Source organism: Elephas maximus, chromosome 17 (genome assembly GCF_024166365.1).
Source record: "Elephas maximus indicus isolate mEleMax1 chromosome 17, mEleMax1 primary haplotype, whole genome shotgun sequence".
NCBI classification, from domain to species: domain Eukaryota; kingdom Metazoa; phylum Chordata; class Mammalia; order Proboscidea; family Elephantidae; genus Elephas; species Elephas maximus.
This window is the reverse complement of record NC_064835.1, coordinates 43,640,353-43,664,077: the sequence shown is the minus strand read 5'-3', so window position 1 is coordinate 43,664,077 and position 23,725 is coordinate 43,640,353. Positions and strand designations below refer to the sequence as shown.

General features: G+C 40.7%; 2 gene segments (V, D, J or C); both read left to right on the top strand.

Moving 5' to 3' along the window:
• The first annotated feature begins 10,424 nt into the window (after positions 1 to 10,424).
• Positions 10,425 to 11,118, top strand: LOC126060450 (immunoglobulin kappa variable 4-1-like). The segment is given in 2 exon segments: positions 10,425 to 10,527; positions 10,751 to 11,118. Coding segments are annotated over 2 exon segments (405 nt in total).
• Positions 11,119 to 18,861: 7,743 nt separating this feature from the next.
• On the top strand, positions 18,862 to 20,244 carry LOC126060225 (immunoglobulin kappa variable 4-1-like). The segment is given in 3 exon segments: positions 18,862 to 18,940; positions 19,163 to 19,528; positions 20,222 to 20,244. Coding segments are annotated over 3 exon segments (438 nt in total).
• Positions 20,245 to 23,725: the final 3,481 nt, after the last annotated feature.

The window sequence follows — 23,725 nt, the reverse complement described above, 5'->3', positions numbered from 1 at the left end:
TCAAAGTCAGTGTGAACTAGAGAAACTGAACCTATCCTTCTCAGAACTGCTAGAAAATTATCAAAAGGTTCTAGGTTCATTGTGGAAATGGGCAGAAAAAAATAAGCAAGATTTCCTTGAGAAGATGTGTCTGAAAGTCAATCTTCCAAGGAGTTTCACTCCAGGTATGTATGGCCTAGGTGTCTCTGGAACTCTCCAAACTTGAAATTAGTTTAAGAAGTCCCAATCCATAGGAAGCTGCTCTAGAAGAGGGCACACCCATCATAAATCCTCAGGAATCCTCATCAATAATTTTTGGAAGACTGACACCACCAAGACATCAGAGATTCTTGACTTCCAAGAAAATAACTAGGATATGAATACAAATGTGATACAACTGAAATAACAGAGGAAAAAAACAGTGTTCTCCTCAGGCTTTAGATTTGGGAGTTGTGTGACTTAATTTAAAGAAATAAATGATAAAATTTACATTGTGTACAAGGCACAGAAAAATAAAAGCAGGGTGCAACAGATCTGAAAAACAAATTCCAGAAATTAGATTCAGAATACACGTCTATCGGTTTGTCTTACTTAGGGAGCTCACATGTTGCTGTGATCCTGGTTGCTATGCTGCCAGTAGACAAATACCACCAGGTTCAGCCCAGTGGACAGGTTTCAGCTGAGCTTCCAGACTAAGACAGACCATGAAGAAAGACCCGGTGGTCTGCTTCTGAAAGAATTAGCTATTGAAAGCCCAATTAAGAGCAGCAAAACTCTGTCTTTTACACGGCCAGAAGATGAGCCCCTCAGGTTGGAAGGCACTCAAAACATGACTGGGCAAGAGCTGCCTCCTAAAAGTAGAGTTGACCTTAATGAGGTGCACGGGGTTAGTCTTTTGGGATATTCATGTGCTGATGGGGCATGACTCAAAATGAGAAGAAACAGCTGAACATCCATTAATAATCGACATGGGAAATGTATGAAGTATGAGTCTAGGAAAATGAGAAATTGTCAGAAATGAAGTAGAATGCATAAAGATCAATATTCTAGGCATTAGTCAGCTGAAATGGGCTGGTATTCATGATTTCGAATTGGAAAACAATATGGTCTACTATGCCGATCATGATAACTTGAAGAGGAATGGCACTGCATTCATCATCAAAAAAGATATTTCAAGATCTGTCCTGAAGTACAACGCTGTCAGTGATAGAATAACATCTACAGGCCTACAAGTAAGACCAGATAGTATGACAATTTTTCAAATTTACCCACCAACCACTAAGGCTAAAGATGAAGAATTCGATTTTCACCAAGTTCTGCAGTCTGAAACTGATTAGAAACGCAATCAAGATGCCCTGATAATTTCTGGTGATTGGAATGCAAAAGCTGGAAAAAAGAAGAATCAGAGTTTGGAAAATATGTCCTTGGCAATAGAAACGATGCTGGAGATTGCATGATTTAGGGTATATGAAAAGAGACGGTCTAGGATTTGTGACTACGTACAAGTCTTTCAATGAGCTTTAATGTAAAGGAGAAGAGAGAAACAGGAACAAATTGGAGGCAGATGTGAAGTCAAGAGAGTTTAAAAATGATGTCTCGTGATGACAGAAACAATGCTAAAGTGAGGGGAACGTGGATAGTTCAAAAAAGAGGGGTGAGAAATGCCAAGAATGCCCTTGGGGGGAACAGTGGTGGAGGAGCAGTGGGACTGGCCTCAAGTAAGAAGGCTGTCTGCTCATCTATGGTAATAAGGAGGAAGGAAGGCAGAACATGGGGATGTAGATACCCGTGGATCTGAAGGTGCATGAAGGGAGCTAGTAGAAGCTCTTCCTGGAAACAGGAAATGAGATCATTTGCTGAAAGTTAGGATGAGAAGTAGGCGTTACAACTTGAAGAGAACAGAAAAGAGAAATGGTGGATGAACCAGGTAAATAAAGTACAACCATGAGGCAGGATTAAAGGCAGTCCTGAGGTAGTGTGCATAAATTTATGGTGAGATGAATCAGAATAATTTATGTGTTTTTCTCCAGCCACTTTAGGGACATGGAGGCAGGTATGTGGTGGGTGGAGTTTTTCCCAAAGTTTAGGTTTTACAAGAGGAATATGATGAAATAAGATAGGGACCATGGTGTTCTTGATTCCGGAGATGGAATTTTTATACAGGAGAATACTGGCATTTGCAATGGGTATGAAGTGAAAATCGACTCAATGTCAGCTAACAACAGCAAGTGGGGATATGGAAATGTGAAGGGTGCAGAGACAGCAAAAATAGATTTATTGAAAACTTCTTTTCTGATAATGGCAAAATTCTGATTCATACAAATACAAGAAAGAGCAAATACTATATTTTAAAATTTTTCTTATGATTAAAGAAACTTATTTTCTCTTTAGAGTTTTGTACTAGTAATCCTTCTGTTAAAATGGTTTTGGTAAAATAATACTTGCTTTGCTTTTACACAAGGGCAAGCATGGATCTAGTTTTTTCCCATTCCTGAGAAATTTTCTCTGGCATAAACTTTAGCGGGAAGCAGGGACAGGAATGCTCAGGGGGTAGGGGCTCTAGCCTTTGGCCTAGAGAGGAGCAGCTGTTCCGGAGCAGCAATAAAGGCATTTGGGAGTCATGGTTCAGGTCAGGCTAGAGAAGACCAGATGGGAATGCAAATGACCATGGAGTGAAGCCCAGAGTGAGGGCTGAGAGCAGATTTAAAGGAAGTGAGCAGGAAGACCAGAAGGCCTGCTCATTTTGGAGCCAGAGGTGGACCAGCTGTCGATTTTCTGACTACTTCATGTCAACTTTTTTGTGTGACCAAAACAAAAAAATAAAACACAGCAGTCTCTGTGACAGTGCCTCGTAAGTGGGACACTTCCCCTACCTCTGCTCTGGTAAGAAGTTGCATTGTTACCACAAAACACAGATTCTAGCCCCCTGTCGCAAAGCCAATACTGAGACAGGGATGAGGTAAGCAGCAAGAGGCCTTTATTGTAAATGGGTATACAAGAGAAAGGGGGGATAGCACTCCTCCAAAGACTGTCTGTCTGCTAGAGACTGGCCAGATGGTTTTATAGGGTTGGGGCTAGGCTTGAAGAATCTGGGAATGGCAGTTCCCCTTTGAGGGAGGATGCTGACCACATTTCAGATATGTTGACCTTCTGTGGGTTTTCATAGAGGTCTTCTGAGGCCATCCTCGTTTCATTCTCAAGATGGACCCTCCTTGTCTGGTTGTCTTATCCCAGATCTTATTGATTGTTGTTCTGATTGTTCAAGAGGAACACAGGTTAATTTTAAACTTCATAAGACCATGGAGAATGGGAGAGGGAAGGGAGGAAACAAACCACAAATCACAAAACCAGCAGGGTAAGCAAAAGTTAACTATGCGGGAGCCAAAATGGCAGAATAGACACACGCTTCCTGAGAGCCCTCTTTACCACAAAAACCTGAAAAAACAAGTGAAGTGAGTATATTTGGCACAAGCTCGGAGCTCTGAGCTTGAAGGACAAGCTTAGAAAATGAACTGAGGGGCAGGGGGAGGAAGAGACCATTCAGAAGCGGAGAGGAGGTACCAGACATGAATCACTGGGAGCCCTCAGGCAGCGGAGGGGTGATACTAGTGTTCGGCCACACTTTCCTCAGGGAGAAGCAGCCAGCCACACAGCCTACTCACATCTCTGGAACCTGAGAAGAATGGCACTCTCAGCAAAAGTTAAGTACATGCATATATTTCACGGTGCCCCCACAACCCCAAGCTGGCTTCAGCAGCTGAATTCCCTCAACACCCTGTTGAGCACCTAGAGCCATCCTCCCAGCCTTGGAGAAGAAACAATTTTCAATTGCGGGAAAAATAATTTGCCAGCTCCACTAACTGGTATAGCTCAGGACAGAAGTGGCTCCTGTTCAGGCATAAATACTCTATGGACTTTGAGCACATTTCCCTTCTGCGTAGACCAGTGTGGGCCTATTTTGGGAGAATAGGCCCTTGTTGGAAGACTTCGACAATTTCTGCCATGTGGCAGAGAGGTGGGTGTTTGATGTTTGACATCACTGTGCCCATTAAACAAGGTCCTCACCTACCCACATCAGGGACCTAAGGGCTGGTAGCTCCATTCAGGTCACCCAGCCACCGGCAACAGGGGGTCCAAGGATAACTGGTACCTCCCAGTCCTTACAACCAAAAATGTTGGGTGTCCATGGTCAGTCTGCACAACCAACCCACCTGCACGCTCCAGAGAAGAGGGATGTGCTTTCCTCAGAGACACTCAGGAGTCAGTTGTCAGCCCCCCTGCCTTGATCAGAGAGTGACCTCCTGCTGCAATCAGATACCAGTACATACACCAATCATGCCTGCCCCTCTGAGACTGTGGGACAGAGCATGTACCACACATTTGATGATCAGCTACCTGGACACCGGAGTTGAATTCATACAAGAAAAGTGAATGGACTCCTAGACTGATATACCTGATGACATCTCTAGCCATCTGGGGACAGGACATCAGAGCTCCAAAGGCGAAAATAATCAAGCTCACTCACTCAAGAAACCCATCTGTGTATATCAAAACAAAACAAAGCAAGAAGCAATGCTACAGTTAGCAAGCATAAACTAATTAGTTTAGCAAGCATAAACTAATACAATAACATATAAATGGCTCAGAGACTACAGTCAATATCAAGTCACAAAAGGAAACAGACCATGATCACTTCAACAAACTCTCAAAACAAAGAATCCAGGGATCTTCTAGATGAAAGTGCATTCCTGGAATTACCAGAGCCAGAATACAAAGATTAATATACAGAACCCTTCAAGGCATCAGGAAGGAAATGAGACAATACACAGAAAAGGCCAAGGAAAACACAGATAAAGCAATTGAAGAAATTAGAAAGATTATTCAGGAACATAGTGAAAAATTTAAGAAGATGGAAAAATCCATACACAGACAGCAATCAGAAATTCAGAAGATTAACAATAAAATTACAGAAGTAGACAACTCTGTAGAAAGTCAGAGGAGCAGAACTGGGCAAGTAGAAGCCAGGATTTCTGAATTTGAAGATAAATCACTTGGCACTAACATATTTGAAGAAAAATCAGATAAAAGAATTTAAAAATAATGAAGAAACCTTAAGAATCATGTGGGACTCTATCAAGAGAAATAACCTCCGAGTGACTGGAGTACCAGAACAGGGAGAGATAACAGAAAATACAGAGAGAATTGTTGAAGATTTGTTGGCAGAAAACGTCCTGGATATCATGAGAGATGAGAAGATATCTATGGAATATGCTCATTGAACTCCACATAAGGCAGATGTTAAAAAGGAAGTAATGAAGACTTATTATAATCAAATTTGCCAAAACCAAAGAGAGAGTTGGAAGAGCACCTAGGGATAAACGAAAACTCACCTACTTTGGAGAGTCAATAAGAATGAGCTCGGTCTACTCGGCAGAAACTTCGCAGGCAAGAGGACAATGGGAAGACTTATTTAAAAAGTAGAAGGAAAAAAATTTCCAGCCAAGAATCATATATCCAGCAAAACTGTCTCTCAAAAATGAATGTGAAATTAGGACATTTCCAGATAAACTGAAGTTTAAATTCATAAAAACCAAACCAAAACTACGAGAAATTTGAAAAGGAATTCTTTGGTTAGAAAATCAATAATATGAGGTATCAACCCAAGACTACAACACTGAGCAGAGCAATGAGAACTCAACCCAGACAGGGAAATCAAAAAAAGCAAAGGAACATTTAAAAAAAAAAAGCTAAAAACAGGGTAACAATGAAGTTATTATGTAAAAGGAGACAACATTAAAACAATAAAGAGGGTTTTTTTTTTTTTAAGAAATGTAGTCATAGATCTTCCATACGGAGAGGAAGATACGGCAATACAAAGAAATAAAAGTTAGGTTTAAATTTAGAAAAATAGAGGTAAATAATAAGGCAACCACAAAGGAGACAACTATCCTGCTCATCAAAATAAAATACAAGAAAAAAATACTCAGCAGAAACAAAATCAAAACCAATGAACAAGAGGAAGGGACAATATATAAAGTTAATCTACTCGGAAAATACAATTAAGTGGGAAAAAGAAACTGTCAACAACACATAAAAAAAGACACCAAAACGAGAGCACTAAATTCCTACCTATCCATAATTACCCTGAATAAAAATGGACTAAGTGTACCAATAAAGAGACAGAGGGTGGCAGAATGGATTAAAAACCAAGACCTGTGTATATACGCCTACAAGAGACACACCTTAGACTTAGAGACACAAACAAACTAAAACTCAAAGGATGGAAAAAAATATATCAAGCAAACAACAGTCAAAAAAGAGCAGGAGTAGCAATATTAATTTCTGACAAAATAGACTTTAAAGTTAAATCCATCAGAAAGGATAAGGAAGGACACTACATAATGATTGAAGGGCCAATATACCAAGAAGATATAACTATTAAATATTTATGCACCCAATGACAGGGCTGCAAGATGCATAAAACAAACTCAGCATTGAAAAGTGAGATAGACAGCTCCACAATAATAGTAGGAGACTTCAACACACCACTTTTGGTGAAGGACAGGACATCCAGAAAGAAGCTCAATGAAGACACAGAAGATCGAAATGCCACAATGAACCAACTTGACTTCACAGACATATACAGAACACTCCACCCAACAACAACCAAGCATACTTTCTTTTGTAGTGCACATGGAACATTCTCTAGAATAGACCACATAATAGGGCATAAAGGAAGCCTTAAGAAAATTCAAAACATTCAAATATTACAAAGCACCTTCTCTGACCATAAGGCCATAAAAGTGGAAATCAGTAACAGAAATCAAACACTTGGAAATGGAACAATACCCAGCTCACAAAAGCCTGGATTATAAAAGACATTAAGGATGGAACAAAGAAATTCACAGAAACCAAAGAGAATGAAAACGCTTCCTATCTGAACCTTTGAGACACAGTAAAAGCAGTGCTCAGAGGCCAACATATCAATACATGCACACATACAAAAAGAAGAATGGGCCAAAATTAAAGAATTCTCCCTAAAACTTGTACAAAGAGAAAGAGAACAACAAAAGAAATTGTCAGGCACCAGAAGAAAACAAATAATAAAAATTAGAGCAGAACTAAATGAAATAGAAAACAGAAAAACAACTGAAAGAATTAAGAAGACCAAATCTAGTTCTTTGAAAAAATCAACAAAATTGATAAACCCCTGGACAAACTGAAAAAAGAAAAACAAGAGAGGAAGCAAATAACCCAAATAAGAAATGAGATGGGAGACATTACAACAGACAAAACTGAAATTAAAAGAATCCTATCAGAGTACTGTGACAAATTGTGCTCTAACAAATTTGAAAACCTGGAAGAAATGGATGAATCCCTAGAGACACACTACCTACGTGAACCAACACAAACAGAGGTAGAACAACTAAATAGACCCATAACAAAAGAAGAGGTTGAAAAGGAAATCAAAAAACTCCCTACAAAAAAAAAGCCCTGGCCTGGATGGCTTCACTGCAGAGTTCTAGCAAACTTTCAGAGAAGAGATAACACCACTATTACTAAAGGTATATGAGAGCATAGGAAAAGATGGAATACTACCAAACTCATTCTATGAAGCCACCATATTCCTGATACCAAAACAAGGTATAGACACCACAAAAAAAAAAAAAAAAAAAGGAAATTATAGACCTATATCTCTTATGAACTGAGATGCAAAAATGCACAAGAAAATTCTAGCCAATAGAATTCAACAACATATCCAAAAAAATTCACCATGACCAAGTGGGATTTCTACCAGATATGCAGGGATGGTTCAACATTTAGAAAAAAAATTAATGTAATCCATCACATAAATAAAACAAAAGACAAGAATCACATTTTTTTATCAATTGATGCAGTAAAGACATTTGACAAAGTTCAACACTCATTCATGATAAAAACTCTCAGTAAAATAGGAATAAAAGGAAAATTCCTCAACATAATAAAGCGTATTTTATACAAAGCTAACAGCCAAGATCACCCTAAATGGAGAGATCCTGAAAGCATTCCCACTGAGACTGGGAACCAGACAAGGATGCCCTTTATCACTGCTCTTGTTCAACATTGTGTTGGAGGTCCTAGCCAGAGCAATTAGGCTAGATAAAGAAATAAAGGGCATACAGGTTGGCAAGGATGAAGTAAAATGGTCTCTGTTTGCAGACGACAGGATCTTATCCACAGAAATACATAAGGAATCCCAAGAAAACTACTGAAACTAATAGAAGAGTTCAGCAATGTATCTTAACATACAAATATCAAGTGGATTCCTCTACACCAACAAAAAGAACATCGAAGAGGAAATCACCAAATCAGTGCCATTTACAGTAGCCCCCAGGAAGTTAAAATACTTAGGAACAAATCTTACCAGAGATGTAAAAGACTTATACAAAGAAAACTACAATACTCTTCTGCAAGAAACCGAAAGTGACCTACATAAGTGAAAAACATATCTTGCGCATGAATAGGAGGACTTAACATTATAAAAATATCTATTCTACCGAAAGCAATCTATACATTTAAGGCAATTCCGATGCAAATTCCAATGACATTCTTTAATGAAATGGAGAAAAAAATCACCAACTTCCTACGGAAGGGAAAGAGATCCCAGATAAATAAAGCATTACTAAAAAAGAAGAACAAAGTGGGAGGCCTTACCCTACTGGATTTTAGGACCTTCTATACTGCTTTTTTCTTTTTTTTTTATACTGCCACAGTAGTCAGAATAGCCTGGTACTTGTACAACAACAGATACATAGACCAGTGGAACAGAATTGAGAATCCAGACCTAAATCCATCCACATATGAGCAGCTGATATTTGACAAAGGCCCCAAAACAGTTAAACGGGGAAAAGACAGTCTTTTTAACAAATGGTGCTGGCATAACTGGATATCCATCTGCACAAAAAAAATCTTGCATTTGTTATTCCATCTAGCCTACAAGTAGAAGTCTCTCATCTATTGACTTTAACAATTTTGGTAATTCTATTTCTAATTTCTAGAAATTCAGTTGGCCTTTCTCAGATCTGAAGTGTCTCCTTTTTAGCTTTCTGTCTCTTGCATACAACGTCAACTTTGTCATCTATTTCTTTAAATAAACTCGTGTAATGTCCAAATCTGAAGTATAAGCAGAACTCCTTTTATTCTGTTGTTTCTGCTGCAACACATTTGTATTCATATCATGTTACTGCTGTTGTTCTGTGCCCTCAAATCGGTTCCAACTGATAGTGACCTTATACACAAGAGAAAGAAACACTCCATGGTGCTGAGCCATCCTCACAGCTTTTGCTATGTTTGACCCCAATGTTGCAGCCACTGTGTCAAACCATTTCTTTGAGGCTCTTTCTCTTTTTCATTGACTCTACTTTATGATGGATGATGTCCTTCTACAGGGGCTCGTCCCTCCTGATAACATGCCCAAAGTAAAAGAGTTTCAGTCCCACCTTAAACGTTAAGCTGCTCCAGGCAGAACGAGGCCACGCGTACCTGGAATGAAACTCCTTGAAGACTTGATATTCAGTCACAACTTTAAAAGGAAATCCTGTTTGTTTTTTCCTGAACATTTCCACAATGAATCTAGAGCCCTCTTCTTAGGTCCCAGCCTTTGTGGACATGATAGGTTCCACTTTCTCTTTGGTTCACACTTCCTTTGTGATCTGAGCCCTCCCCAGCCTCATTCAATATAGGGTCCTGAGGACTTTCCACACAGGTGAATTCCGGCCCTGTCTTCCATTTCTCTGGCCCTTGCAAAGCCCTGGAATCCAATATCAAGTACCTGAAGTGTTTTTAGGTATCCTACAGGATACAAGTGTCTTTAGAGTGCAGACATGTTCTAGCTATGAATTTTTATCAAATATTGAGGCAAAAATTTACCATATTCTTCCCTTTATTTTGTTTTTTTTTTTTCCCCCAGCATTTCTTATCATTTGCCAAAAGTGTTGATTTGAGGAAACTAGTCCCTCATTTATGGAACCTGAAACCATTTAAGACTGTTTTTAAGTTAAAACTGAAGGTATTCATTAGATCATGGGTGCTTCAAGCAGTTGTGATGGGCTACTAACATAAAGGTTTGCAGTTTGGACACACCCAGTGGTACCCTGGAATAAAAGCCTGTCAACCTGCTTTTATAAAGAAAACAGGCAAGAAAACCCTATGGAACAGCTCTACTGTGTAACACATGGGGTTGCTATGGTTGGAATCCCCTGGACTGTGAGAGGTTTTATTTTAAGTTGATATTAGAGCTTCTAAGTACTGTGTTTCGACTGATAAAATGATACTTTCTGTGATATTTTTGGCTCTTGATGTACATTGGATAGTTTCACAAACCGTGGTCCATGTAATTTGCTTTCAATTCACTGATTGCTTTGCATAGGCCCCTCCACACCCAGGCTGGCTGCTCAGACATTATAAACAGGGCCTGTGCAATGTGAGCTGATCTGCATCAGGCAGGCAGGAGCAGCATGATGGTGCCACAGACCCTGTTCCTCATGTCCCTGTTGCTCTGGGCCTCTGGTGAGAAATTAAAAGTGCTTCAATCCCTATAGAGTAGAATTTTTGTAGAGCTGAGAAATGATTTTAAGATATAGTGGGAAATGATGGTTATTTCCAAATGAAACCAATTATGTGCCGATACCTAATATCGCTAAATGTTTTTGTATCAGGGGGATATTTTAATGTGTGTATGAAAAAGTGTGTGTATATATGTATGAATGGTAACTGGCTGCTCTGATTACAGGTGCCAGTGGGGACATCATACTGACCCAGTCTCCAGCTTCCCTGGCTGCGTCTCCAGGAGAAACAGTGACCATCAACTGCAAGGCCAGCCAGAGTCTTTTTCACAGCAGCTACGACGTGAACCTCTTAGCTTGGCAGCAGCAGAAACCAGGACAGGCTCCTAAGCGGCTCATCTACTTGGCATCTAACCGGGATTCTGGGGTCCCTGACCGGTTCAGTGGCAGTGGGTCTGGGACAGACTTCACTCTCACCATCAGCAACTTCCAGGCTGAAGATGCCGCACTTTATTATTGTCAGCAGGGTAAAGAGCTACCTCCCACAGTGCTTCAGCCTCGAACAAAAACCTCCTCCTGAGGGCTACAGGCCAGTGAGTCTTCATTGCACCAGCTGCTTCCTTTCTGCTTAGCCCTGAACATGCATGCTTCCTCTGTCTGCCCCAAAACCTGCATCTCCTGACTAATTCCTTGGAGTATTTGCAGGTTCCAGGAGAAAATGAAGGGATGTGGCTTCTTCTGGATCTCCTTTCGTGATAAATTAAAGAAAAAAAAAGCTCTAAAAATGTTTTGTAAGCTTTGACAGGAGTTTTCATATCACAGGAACCTCCATGTTTCATATGGATAGATCATGTGACTGATTTCAGAAGGGTTCACTGTGCTTTTACCCTGAAAGATCAGTTCTCTCTTCCCTGTGCCTTCTTGACTCTGGAACATTCCCATTTTATTTCCTTGTTTTCCTGGACTTTTTTCCTTTCTGTGCTATTACCCCTCATTACTCTGGACCTAACCCAATATTAAACCTGGATCCTTCATTTTTAAAATCTCCCTCACAGAAAGTAGTATTTCTCTCTTCTGTTTTCGTTCCATGGATCTTGTTTTCCAGCCAAGTCTTCCTGGCCAACATCCATGAAGGAATTTTCATGCTCTAAGCTCCCATTTTACTGCCTTTTCTCCTCTCTCCATGTCTTTCAGGGGCACTCATTCTTTTAAAGACCAGATTCTAACTCATTAATCCTATCACTCTAGAAACATGTGATAGCTTTCCCACGTTCTTTTTCATTAGTTGTCAATTCCTCTTTGCATTAGTCCCTTGGGTACCCAAGTTTAATTTAGTGACTAAAGGAAGAAATCATGGTTCTTTCTCTTTGTTAGTTGCCATCCTGTGAGTCCATGACTCATGAGAATTCAATGCATAATATTATCTGATTTTTGTGATCCATAGGGTTTTCCCTAGATGATTTCCCAGAAGTAGGTCACCAGGCCTTTCTTTCTAGTCTGTATTAGTCTGCAAGTGCTACTGAAACCTGTTCAACATCACAACAACACGGGTAGAGGAAGTGTGGTGAGGGAGGCCCATAGGTCCCTGCTACCTTGTATGCTGATGACAACCCAAGCAGTGTTTCCTGTCAGTATAGTTGAGAGTCTAACTGGCCCTGCAGCTAATGGAGACTTTCTCTCCTGGGAGACAGCCAGAGATTCTGGCACCTAGTGAGCAGGATCTGACCACTGGGACCTAAAATGTCAGACACATGAGGATGTTCCAGAGATACGGCATAATCAGGGATACAAGTAACATCAAACCAATGTTCTCTAACTGGGACAAGTGGACAGGACTTGGTGGCTTCTAGTGTTTATTACACATCTCCTTTCAAAATGTAGACCTATCTAAATAGGAGGATAACTCTGGAAGAAAATTCCATGTCTAGGAGATGAGGCTTCTGGGGCAGATAGAAGAAGTGTGCATGTTCAGGACTGTGCAGAAAGGAAGTAGCTGGTGCAGTGAAGACTCACAGGCCTCCAGCCCTGGGGAGGAACTTCTATTTAAAGCTAAAACAGTGTGAGAGCTTAGCCATAATGTTGCTAACAGCAACAATTTGCCATGTCTTCAGTCTGGAAGCTGCTGATTGTGACGGACCCACTGCCACTGAACAGGTCAGGGATCTCAGATGCCTAGTTGGATGCAAAGGAGAAAAGCAGCTTCGGAGCCTGCCCTGGTTTTTGCTTATACCGGACCAAGACGCTGCTAACACTCTGCCTGGACTTGCACTGATGGGGATAATTCTTCTGGAGACATGGTCAGGGAGACAGGAGACTGTGTTATCACAATGTCTCTACTGGCACCTGCAATCAGAGAGGACAATTACCATACACATATGTATACACACACTTTCTCATAGGCACCTTAAAATATACCATTTTGAATGGGCATTTTAGTGGAATACCTCTCACACATAATTGAGTCATTTTTGGAAATAGCCATCATTTCCCACTACGTCTTAAATCATTTTTCAGCTCTACAAAGATACTTCTTTAAAGGGATCGAGGCAGTGTTCATTTCTCCCCAGAGACCCAGAGCAACAGGAACATGAGGACAGAAGCTTGTAATACCATCTTGCTGCCTCCACCTGCCTGATAAAGATCAATGCACATTGCAAAGTCCCCATTTATAAAATCTGAGCAGCCGGACTGGGCCTGGAGGATCTATGCAAAGCGTTCATTGAATGTGGAAGCAAAGGACGTGGGCAGTGGGTTGTGAAAGTAATCCATGTAAATCAAGATCTAATTACTAGAAAAGACAAAGTCGGCAACTTAGAAGCTCTCATATCAACATAGAAGCTCTAAAACTACAAGCAGTAGCTTCTCTTAAGAGCTTCTATTTAAAATAAGAAAAAAAAATTGAAATGGGTTCAGGGCCCATAAACAATGGGCTAGTTTCCCGATTTCTGCAATCCTCATGAAATAATATCAAATGCTCAAAGTATATGAAAGAGAGTGAGGAGTAAAGAGAGATGACAATGGAGAAATTTTGGTTCACTTTTTGATAAAAATTTATGACCAGAAAATGTCTGAGTACTAAACCCAATGTTATCCTGAAGGACAGTTGAAGTCACTGTATACACTAATGAATTACTTCTAGAGATATGTAAAATCCAGGAAAATGAAAGACAGACCTAGAAATTACCAATGTGGGGAGTCCTGAGGGACCCTATGTTGTGCTAGAGCCAAGGGATGGTGGCTCTAATCTCAAAGACAGTATGAACCAGACAAACTAAACGTATCCTTCTCATAGCTGCTAGAAAATGGTCAAAGGGCTCTAGGGTCATTGTGGAAATGGACAGGGAATAATAAGCAAAATTTCCTTGGGAAGTTTTGTCTGGAAGTCAGCCTTCCAAGGAGTTTCACTCCAGCTATGTATGGCCTAGGTGTGTCTGGAACTCTCCAAACTTGAAATTAGTTTAAGAAGGCCCAATCAATAGAAAGCTGCTCTAGAAGAGGGCACACCCAGCAATCCTCAGGGCACCTCACAAATAAGTTTTCAAAGACTGACACCACCAAGAAGTCAGAGATCCTTGATATCCAAGAAAATAAGATAACTAAGATATGAATATGAATGTGAAGCGACTGAAATAACAGAGAACAAAAGGTGTTCTCCTCACACTTTAGATTTGGAAGCTATGTGAGTTTATTTAAAGAAATAAATGATAAACTTTACATTGTATGCAAGTCCTGGAAAACTAAACGCATTGTACTAGGTATCTGAAAAAAAAAAAAATCCAGAAATTAGATGCAGAATACACTTCCAACAGTTTGTCATACCGTGAGGGCTTGCATATTGCTGTGATGCTGGTAGCTATGCCAACAATATACAAACACCAGGAGGGTCACCACAGTGGACCTGGTTTCAGTTGAGCTTCTAGAGTAAGACAGACTAGGATGAAGGACCTGGTGGTCTGCTTCTGAAAGAATTAGCCAGTGAAAGCCTTATTAATAGCAGCAGAACAATGTCTGTTTCACTGCCAGAAGAGGAGCCCCTCAGGTTGGAAGGCACTCAAAAGATGACTGGGGAAGAGCTGCCTCCTTACAGTTGAGTTGATCTTAATGCTGTGCATGAAGTCTAGCTTTTGGGACCTTTGCTCACTGATATGGCATGACTCAAAGTCAGAAGAGCCAGGTGAACATCCTTTAATAATGGAAATGTAGAATGTACGAACTGTAATTAGGAAAAGAGAAATTGTCCGAAATGAAATGGAATGCATAAAGATCAATATCCTAGACATTAGTCAGCCAAAATGGACTGGTATTGGTCATTTTGAGTTGAAAAATCATATGATCTATTATGCCAGGAATGATAACTTGAAGAGGACTGATGTTGAATTTATCAAGAAGAACAATTCAAAATCTATCCTGAAATACAATGTTGACAGTGATAGAATAACATCTACATGTATACAAGTAAGACCAGTTAATATGAGTATTATTCAAATTTACCCACTAACCACTAAGGCCAAAGGTGAAGAAATAGAAGATTTTTACCAAGTTCTGCAGTCTGAAATTGATCGAATACGCAATCAGTATGGTGACAGGAATGTGAAAGTTGGAAACAAAGAGGAAGGATCAGTAATTGAAAACTATAGCCTTGGTGACAGAAAGGATGCTGGAAATTGCATGATTGAGGGAGGACGAAAAGAGATGGTCCAGGTTTGGTGACTATATAGAAGTCTTTCAATGAGCCTTAAGGTAAAGGAGAAGAGGGAAACAGGACGTAACTGGAGGGAGATGTGAAATCAGGACAGTTTTTAAAAAAAGATGTTTCATGCTGTTGGAAATGACGCTAAAGTGTGGAAAACACAGAGAGTTGAGAAAAGAGAGGTGAGAAATGCCAAGATACCCTTGGGAGGGACAGTGGTATAGGAGCAGAGGGACTGGCCTCAGGTAGGAGGGCTGTCTGCTCATCTACAGTAACAGGAAGAAAGGAAGGCAGAACCTGGGGATGTAGATGCCTGTAGATCAGAAGATACATGAGAGGAGCTAGTGGAAGCTCTTCTAAGAAACAGGAAATGAGGTCATTTGCTTGGCATTTCACAAACTGAAAGAACTGAAGAAAAAATTCAAGCCTTAAGTTGCAATAGTGTAGGATTCCGTGGGGAAAATATTAAATGACGCAGGAAGCATCAGAGGAAGATGGAAGGAATACACACAGTCAGTATACCAAAAAGAATTAGTCGATATTCAACCACTTCCAGAGGTGGCATATGATCAGGAACTGATGGTACTGAAAGAAGAAGTCTAAGCTGCTCTGAAGTCATTGGCGAAAAACAAGGCTTCAGGAATTGATGGAATATCAATTGAGATGCTTCAACAAACAGATGCAATGCTGGAGGTGCTCACTCGTCTATGCCAAGAAATATGGAAGACAGCTTCCTGGCCAACTGACTGGAAGAGATCCATATTTACCCCTATTCCCAAGAAAGGTGATCGAACCAAATGTGGAAATTACAGAACAATATCATTAATATCACACGCAAGCAAAATTTTGCTGAAGAACGTTCAAAAATGGCTGCAGCAGTATATCGACAGGGAACTGCCAGAAATTCAGGCTGGTTTCAGAAAAGGACATGGAACCAGGGATATCACTCCTGATGTCAGACGGATCCTGGCTGAAAGCAGAGAATACCAGAAGGATGTTTACCCGTGTTTTACTGACTATGCAAAGGCATTTGACTGTGTGGGTCATAACAAACTATGGATAACACTGCGAAGAATGGGAGTTCCAGAACAATTATTTGTGCTCATGAGAAACCTTTACCTAGATCAAGAGGCAGTTGTTTGGACAGAACAAGGGGATACTGATTGGTTTAAAGTCAGGAAAGGTGTGGGTCAGGGTTGTATTCTTTCACATCTATTTAATCTGTATGCTGAGCAAATAATCTGAGAAGCTGGACTATATGAAGAAGAATGGGGCATCGTGATTGGAGGAAGACTCATTAGCAACCTGCGTTATGCAGATGACACAACCTTTCTTGCTGAAAGTGAAGAGGACTTGAAGCACTTACTAATGAAGATCAAAGACCACAGCCTTCAGTATGGATTACACCTCAACATAAAGAAAACAAAAATCCTCACAACTGGACCACTGAACAACATCATAATAAACGGAGAAAAGATTGAAGTTGTCAAGGATTTCATTTTACTTGGATCCACAATCAACAGGCATGGAAGCAGCAGTCAAGAAGACGCATTGCATTGGGAAAATCTACTGCAAAGGATCTCCTCAAAGTGTTGAAGAGCAAAGATGTCACCATGAAGACTAAGGTGCGCCTGACCCAAGCCATGGTATTTTCAATCGCATCATTTGCATGTGAAAGCTGGACAATGAATAAGGAAGACCGAAGAAGAGTTGACGCCTTTGAATTGTGGTGTTGGTGAAGAATAGTGAATATACCATGGACTGCCAAAAGAAGGAACAAATCTGTCTTCGATGAAGTGCGGGCAGAATGCTCCTTAGAGGAAAGGATGGCGATACCGTGTCTTACATACTTTGGACATGGTGTCAGGAGGGATGAGTCCCTGGAGAAGGACATCATGCTTGGCGGAGTACAGGGTCAGCGGAAAAGAGGAAGACACTCAACAAGGTGGATTGGCACAGTGGCTGCATCAAATGAGCTCAAACATAACAACGATTGTAAGGATGGTGCAGGACCAGGCAGTTTTTCATTCTGCTGTACATAGGTTCGCTATGAGTTGGAGCCAACTTGATGACATCTAACAGCAACAAAAACAAAGAATGAGAAGTAGCTGTTAAAACTGAAGAGAAAAGAAAAGAGAAAGGGTGCAGACTGAATGAACCAGGTAAATGAAATACGACTGTGAGGCAGGATTAAGGGCTGTCCTGAAGTAGTGTGCATAAATTTATGGTGAGATGAATCAGAATAATTATGTGTTTTTCTCCAGCCACGTTAGGGCCATGGAAGCACGTATGTGGAGAGTGGAGTTTTTCCTAGGGTTTAGGTTTTTGGTGCAATGACTCTGTGTATTTCTTCCATCTTTTCTTTTGTTGCTTCCTGTGTTATTTAATATTTTCCCCTTAGAATCCTTCACTATTGCAACATGAGGCTTGAATTTTGAATTTTCAGTTTGAGAATCGCTCAGCGTTTTCTTCCCTTTTGGTTTACCATCTCCAGCTCTTTGCACAGGTCATTGTAATACTTTAATTTGTCTTCTCGAGACACCCTTTGAAATTTGCTGTTCAGTTCTTTTACCTCATCAATTCTTCCTCTTGCTTTAGCTGCTTGACGTTGGAGAGCAAGTTTCAGAGTCTCCTCTGACATCCGTCTTGGTCTTTTCTTTCTTTCCTGTCTTTTCAATGACCTCTTGCTTTCTTCATGGATGATGTCCCTGATGTCATTCCACAACTCGTCTGGTCTTTGGTCACTAGTGTTCAATGAGTCAAATTTATTCTTGAGATGGTCTCTCTATTTCAATAAACCCATAGGGTTTTCAAAGACTGATTTTTCAGTAGTAGATTGCCAGGTTTTTTTGTTTTTTGTTTTTGAGACCACTGTTGGTGGACTAGGAGTTGAGTAAGTTAACTGTTAAATACAATTTTCAATTATTTTTTCAGCTGTTTCATGTATGAGGGTAAATCTTGTCTTTGTTATTCCATCTAGCCTACAAGCAGAAAGTCTCTTATCTATTGAGTTTTAAAATTTTGGTAATTCTATTTCTAATTTCTAGAAATTCAGTTGGCCTTTCTCAGATCTGAAGTGTCTCCTTCTTAGTTTTCTGTCTCTTGCATACAACGTCAACTTTGTCATTTATTTCTTTAAATAAACTTGTGTAATGTCCAAATCTGAAGTATGAGCAGAACTCCTTTTATTCTGTTATTTCTGCTGCAACACATTTGTATTCATATCTTGTTATTGTTGTTGTTCTGTGCCCTCAAATCGGTTCCAACTGATAGTGACCTTATACACAAGAGAACGAAACACTCCATGGTGTTGTACCATCCTCACAGTCTTTGCTATGTTTGGCCCCAATGTTGCAGCCACTGTGTCAATCCATTTCTTTGATGCTCTTTCTCTTTTGAATTGACTCTGTGCTTTATGACGCATGATGTCCTTCTCCAGGAACTCATCCCTCCTGATAACATGTCCAAAGGAAAAGAGTTTCAGTCCCACCTTAAACATTAAGCTTCTCCAGGCACAATGAGGCCATGCATACCTAGAATGAAACTCCTTGAAGAGGTGATATTCAATCACTGATTGCTTTGCATAGGCCCCTCCACACCCAGGCTGGCTGCTCAGATATTATAAACGGGGCCTCTTCAATGTGAGCTGATCTGCATCAGGCAGGCAGGGGCAGCAAGATGGTGCCACAGACCCTGTTCCTCATGTCCCTGTTGCTCTGGGCCTCTGGTGAGAAATTAAAAGTGCTTCAATCCCTGTAGAGTAGAATCTTTGTAGAGCTGAGAAATGATTTTAAGATATAGTGGGAAATGATGGTTATTTCCAAATGGAACCAATTACGTGCTGATAACTAATATCACTAAATGTTTTGTATCAGGGGGATATTTTAACGTGTGTATGAAAAAGTGTGTGTATATGTGTATGCATGGTAATTGGCCGCTCTGATTACAGGTGCCAGTGGGGACATCATACTGACCCAGTCTCCAGCTTCCCTGGCTGCATCTCCAGGAGGAACAGTGACCATCAACTGCAAGGCCAGCCAGAGTCTTTATTCTAGTACCTACAAGAAAGACTTATTAGCTTGGCACCAGCAGAAACCAGGACAGGCTCCTAAGCTGCTCATCTATGATGCATCCAGCCGGGCATCTGGGGTCCCTGACCGATTCAGTGGCAGTGGGTCTGGGACAGACTTCACTCTCACCATCAGCAACTTCCAGGCTGAAGATGCCGCAGTTTATTATTGTCAGCAGAGTAAAGAGCTACCTCCCACAGTGCTTCAGCCTCGAACAGAAACCTCCTCCCGAGGGCTACAGGACAGTGAGTCTTCACTGCACCAGCTGCTTCCTTTCTGCTCAGCCCTGAACATGCATGCTTCCTCTGTCTGCCCCAAAACCTGCATCTCCTGACTAATTCCTTGGAGTATTTGCAGGTTCCAGGAGAAAATGAAGGGATGTGGCTTCTTCTGGATCTCCTTTCGTGATAAATTAAAGAAAAAAAATGCTCTAAAAATGTTTTGTAAGCTTTGTCAGGAGTTTTCACATCCCAGGAACCTCCATGTTTCATATGGATAGATCATGTGCCTGATTTCGGAAGGGTTCACTGTGCTTTATACCCTGAAAGATCAGTTCTCTCTTCCCTGTGCCTTCTTGACTCTGGAACATTCCCATTTTATTTCCTTGTTTTCCTGGACTTTTTTCCTTTCTGTGCCATTACCCCTCATTACTCTGGACCTAACCCAATATTAAACCTGGACCCTTCATATTTAAAATCTCCCTCACAGAAAGTAGTATTTCTCTCTTCCGTTTTTCTTCCATGGATTCTGTTTTCCAGCCAAGTCTTCCTGGCCAACATCAGTGAAGGCATTTTTATGCTCTAAGCTCCCAATTTAGTGCCTTTTCTCCTCTCTCCATGTCTCTCAGGGGCACACATTCTTTTAAAGACCAGACTCTAACTCATTAATCCTATCACTCTAGAAACATGTGATAGCTTTCTCATGTTCTTTTTCATTAGCTGTCAATTCCTCTTTGCAGTAGTCCCTTGGGTACCCAAGTTTAATTTAGTGACTGAAGGAAATCATGGTTCTTTCTGTTTGTTAGTTGCCATCTTGTGAGTCCATGACTCATGAGAATTCAGTGCATAATATTATCTGATTGTTGTGATCCATAGGGTTTTCCCTGGCTGATTTCCCAGAACTAGGTCACCAGGCCTTTCTTTCTAGTCTATATTAGTCTGCAAGTGCTACTGAAACCTGTTCAGCATCACAAAAACACTTGTAGAGGAAGTATGGTGAGTGAGGCCCGTACGTCCCTGCTATGGTGTATGCTGATGACAACCCAAGTAGAGTTTCCTGTCAGTACAGTTGAGAGTCTAACTGGCCCTGCAGCCAATGGAGACTTTCTCTCCTGGGAGACAGCCAGAGATTCTGGCACCTAGTGAGCAGGATCTGACCACTGGGACCTAAAATGTCAGACACATGAGGATGATCCAGAGATACTGTGTAATCAGGGATACAAGTAACATCAAACCAATGGTCTCTAACTGGGAAAGGGGACAGGACTTGGTGGCTTGTAGTCTTTATTACATATCTCATTTCAAAATGTAGACCTATCTAAATAGGAGGATCACTCTGGAAGAAAATTCCATGTCTAAGAGATGAGGCTTCTGGAGCAGATAGAGGAAGTGTGCATGTTCAGGACTGTGCAGAAAGGAAGAAGCTGGTGCAGTGAAAACTCACAGGCCTCCAACTCTGGGGAGGAGCTTCTATTTAAAGCTAAAACAGTGTGAGAGCTTAGCCATAATGTTGCTAACAGCAACAATCTGCATGTCTTCAGTCTGGAAGCTGCTGATTGTGATGGACCCACTGCCACTAAACAGGTCAGGGATCTCAGATGCCTAGTTGGATGCAAAGGAGAAAAGCAGCTTCGGAGCCTGCCCTGGTTTTTGCTTATATCAGGCCAAGGTGCTGCTAACACTCTGGTAGGACTTGCACTGAAGGGGATCATTCTTCTGGAGACATGATCAGGAAGACAGGAGACTCTGTTATCACAATGTCTCTACTGGCACCTGCAGAGAGGACAATTACCATACATATATGTAAACACACACATTTTCCTAGGCACCTTAAAATATATTATTTTGAATGGGCATTTTAGTGGAATGCCCCTCACACATAATTGAGTCATTTTTGGAAATAGCCATCATTTCCCACTATGTCTTAAATCATTTTTCAACTCTACAAAGATACTTCTTTAAAGGGATCGAGGCAGTGTTCATTTCTCACCAGAGACCCAGAGCAACAGGAACATGAGGACAGGAGCTTGTAACACCATCTTGCTGCCTCCACCTGCCTGATAAAGTTCAGTACACATTGCAAAGTCCCCATTGATAAAACCTGAGCAGCCGGACTGGGCCTGGAGGATCTATGCAAAGCCGTCATTGAATGTGGAAGCAAAGGACGTGGGCAGTGGGTTGTGAAAGTAACCCATGTAAATCAGTATGTAATTACTAGAAAAGACAAAGTAGGCAACTTAGAAGCTCTCATATCAACATAGAAACTCTAAAACTACAAGCAGTAGCTTCTCTTAAGAGCTTCTATTTAAAATAAGAAAAAAAAATTGAAATGGGTTCAGGACCCATAAACGATGGGCTAGTTTCCTGATTTCTGCAATCCTCATGAAATAATATAAAATGCTGGAAATATATAAAAGAGAGTGAGGAGTAAAGAAGAGATGACAATGGAGAAATTTTGGTTAACTTTTTGATAAAAATTTATGTCCAGAAAATTTCTGAGCTCTAAACCCAATGTTATCCTGAGGGACAGTTGAAGTCACTGTATACACTAATGAATTACTTCTAGAGATATGTAAAATCCAGGAAAATGAAAGACAGACCTAGAAATTACCAATGTGGGGAGTCCTGAGGGACCCTATGTTGTGCTAGAGCCAAGGGATGGTGGCTCTAATCTCAAAGACAGTATGAACCAGACAAACTAAACGTATCCTTCTCATAGCTGCTAGAAAATGGTCAAAGGGCTCTAGGGTCATTGTGGAAATGGACAGGGAATAATAAGCAAAATTTCCTTGGGAAGTTTTGTCTGGAAGTCAGCCTTCCAAGGAGTTTCACTCCAGCTATGTATGGCCTAGGTGTGTCTGGAACTCTCCAAACTTGAAATTAGTTTAAGAAGGTCCAACCAATAGATAGCTGCTCTAGAAGAGAGCACACCCATCATGAACCCTCAGGGCACCTGACAAATAAGTTTTCAAAGACTGATACCACCAGGAAGTCAGAGATCCTTGACATTCAAGAAAATAAGATAACTAAGATATGAATATGAATGTGAAGGGACTGAAATAACAGAGAACAGAAGGTGTTCTCCTCCCACTTTAGATTTGGAAGCTATGTGAGTTCATTTAAAGAAATAAATGAGAAACTTTACATTGTATGCAAGTCATGGAAAACTAAACGCAGGGTACTACATATCTGAAAAAAAAAAAATCCAGAAATTAGATGCAGAATACATTTCCATCAGTTTGTCATACGGTGAGGGCTTGCATATTGCTGTGATGCTGGTAGCTATGCCACCAATATACAAATACCAGGAGGGTCACCACAGTGGGCCTGGTTTCAGTTGAGCTTCTAGAGTAAGACAGACTAGGATGAAGGACCTGGTGGTCTGCTTCTGAAAGAATTAGCCAGTGAAAGCCTTATAAATAGCAGCAGAACAATGTCTGTTTCACTGCCAGAAGAGGAGCCCCTCAGGTTGGAAGGCACTCAAAAGATGACTGGGGAAGAGCTGCCTCCTTAAAGTTGAGTTGACCTTAATGCTGTGCATGAAGTCTAGCTTTTGGGACATTTGCGTGCTGATATGTCATGACTCAAAGTCAGAAGAACCAGGTGAACATCCTTTAATAATGGAAATGTAGAATGTACGAACTGTAATTAGGAAAAGAGAAACTGTCAGAATTGAAATGGAATGCATAAAGATCAATATCCCAGATATTAGTCAGCCAAAATGGACTGGTATTGGTCATTTTGAGTTGGAAAATCATATGATCTATTATGCCAGGAATGATAACTTGAAGAGGAATGGTGTTGCATTTATCCTCAAGAAGAACAATTCAAAATCTATCCTGAAATACAATGTTGACAGTGATAGAATAACATCTACATGTATACAAGTAAGACCAGTTAATATGAGTATTATTCAAATTTACCCACTAACCACTAAGGCCAAAGGTGAAGAAATAGAAGATTTTTACCAAGTTCTGCAGTCTAAAATTGATCGAATACGCAATCAGTATGGTGACAGCAATGTGAAAGCTGGAAACAAAGAGGAAGTATCAGTAATTGAAAAATATGGCCTTGGTAATAGAAAGGATGCTGGAGATTGCATGATTTAGGGAGGATGAAAAGAGATGGTCCAGGTTTGGTGACTATATAGAAGTCTTTCAATGAGCCTTAAGGTTAAAGAGAAGAGTGAAACAGGACGTAACTGGAGGGAGATGTGAAATCCGG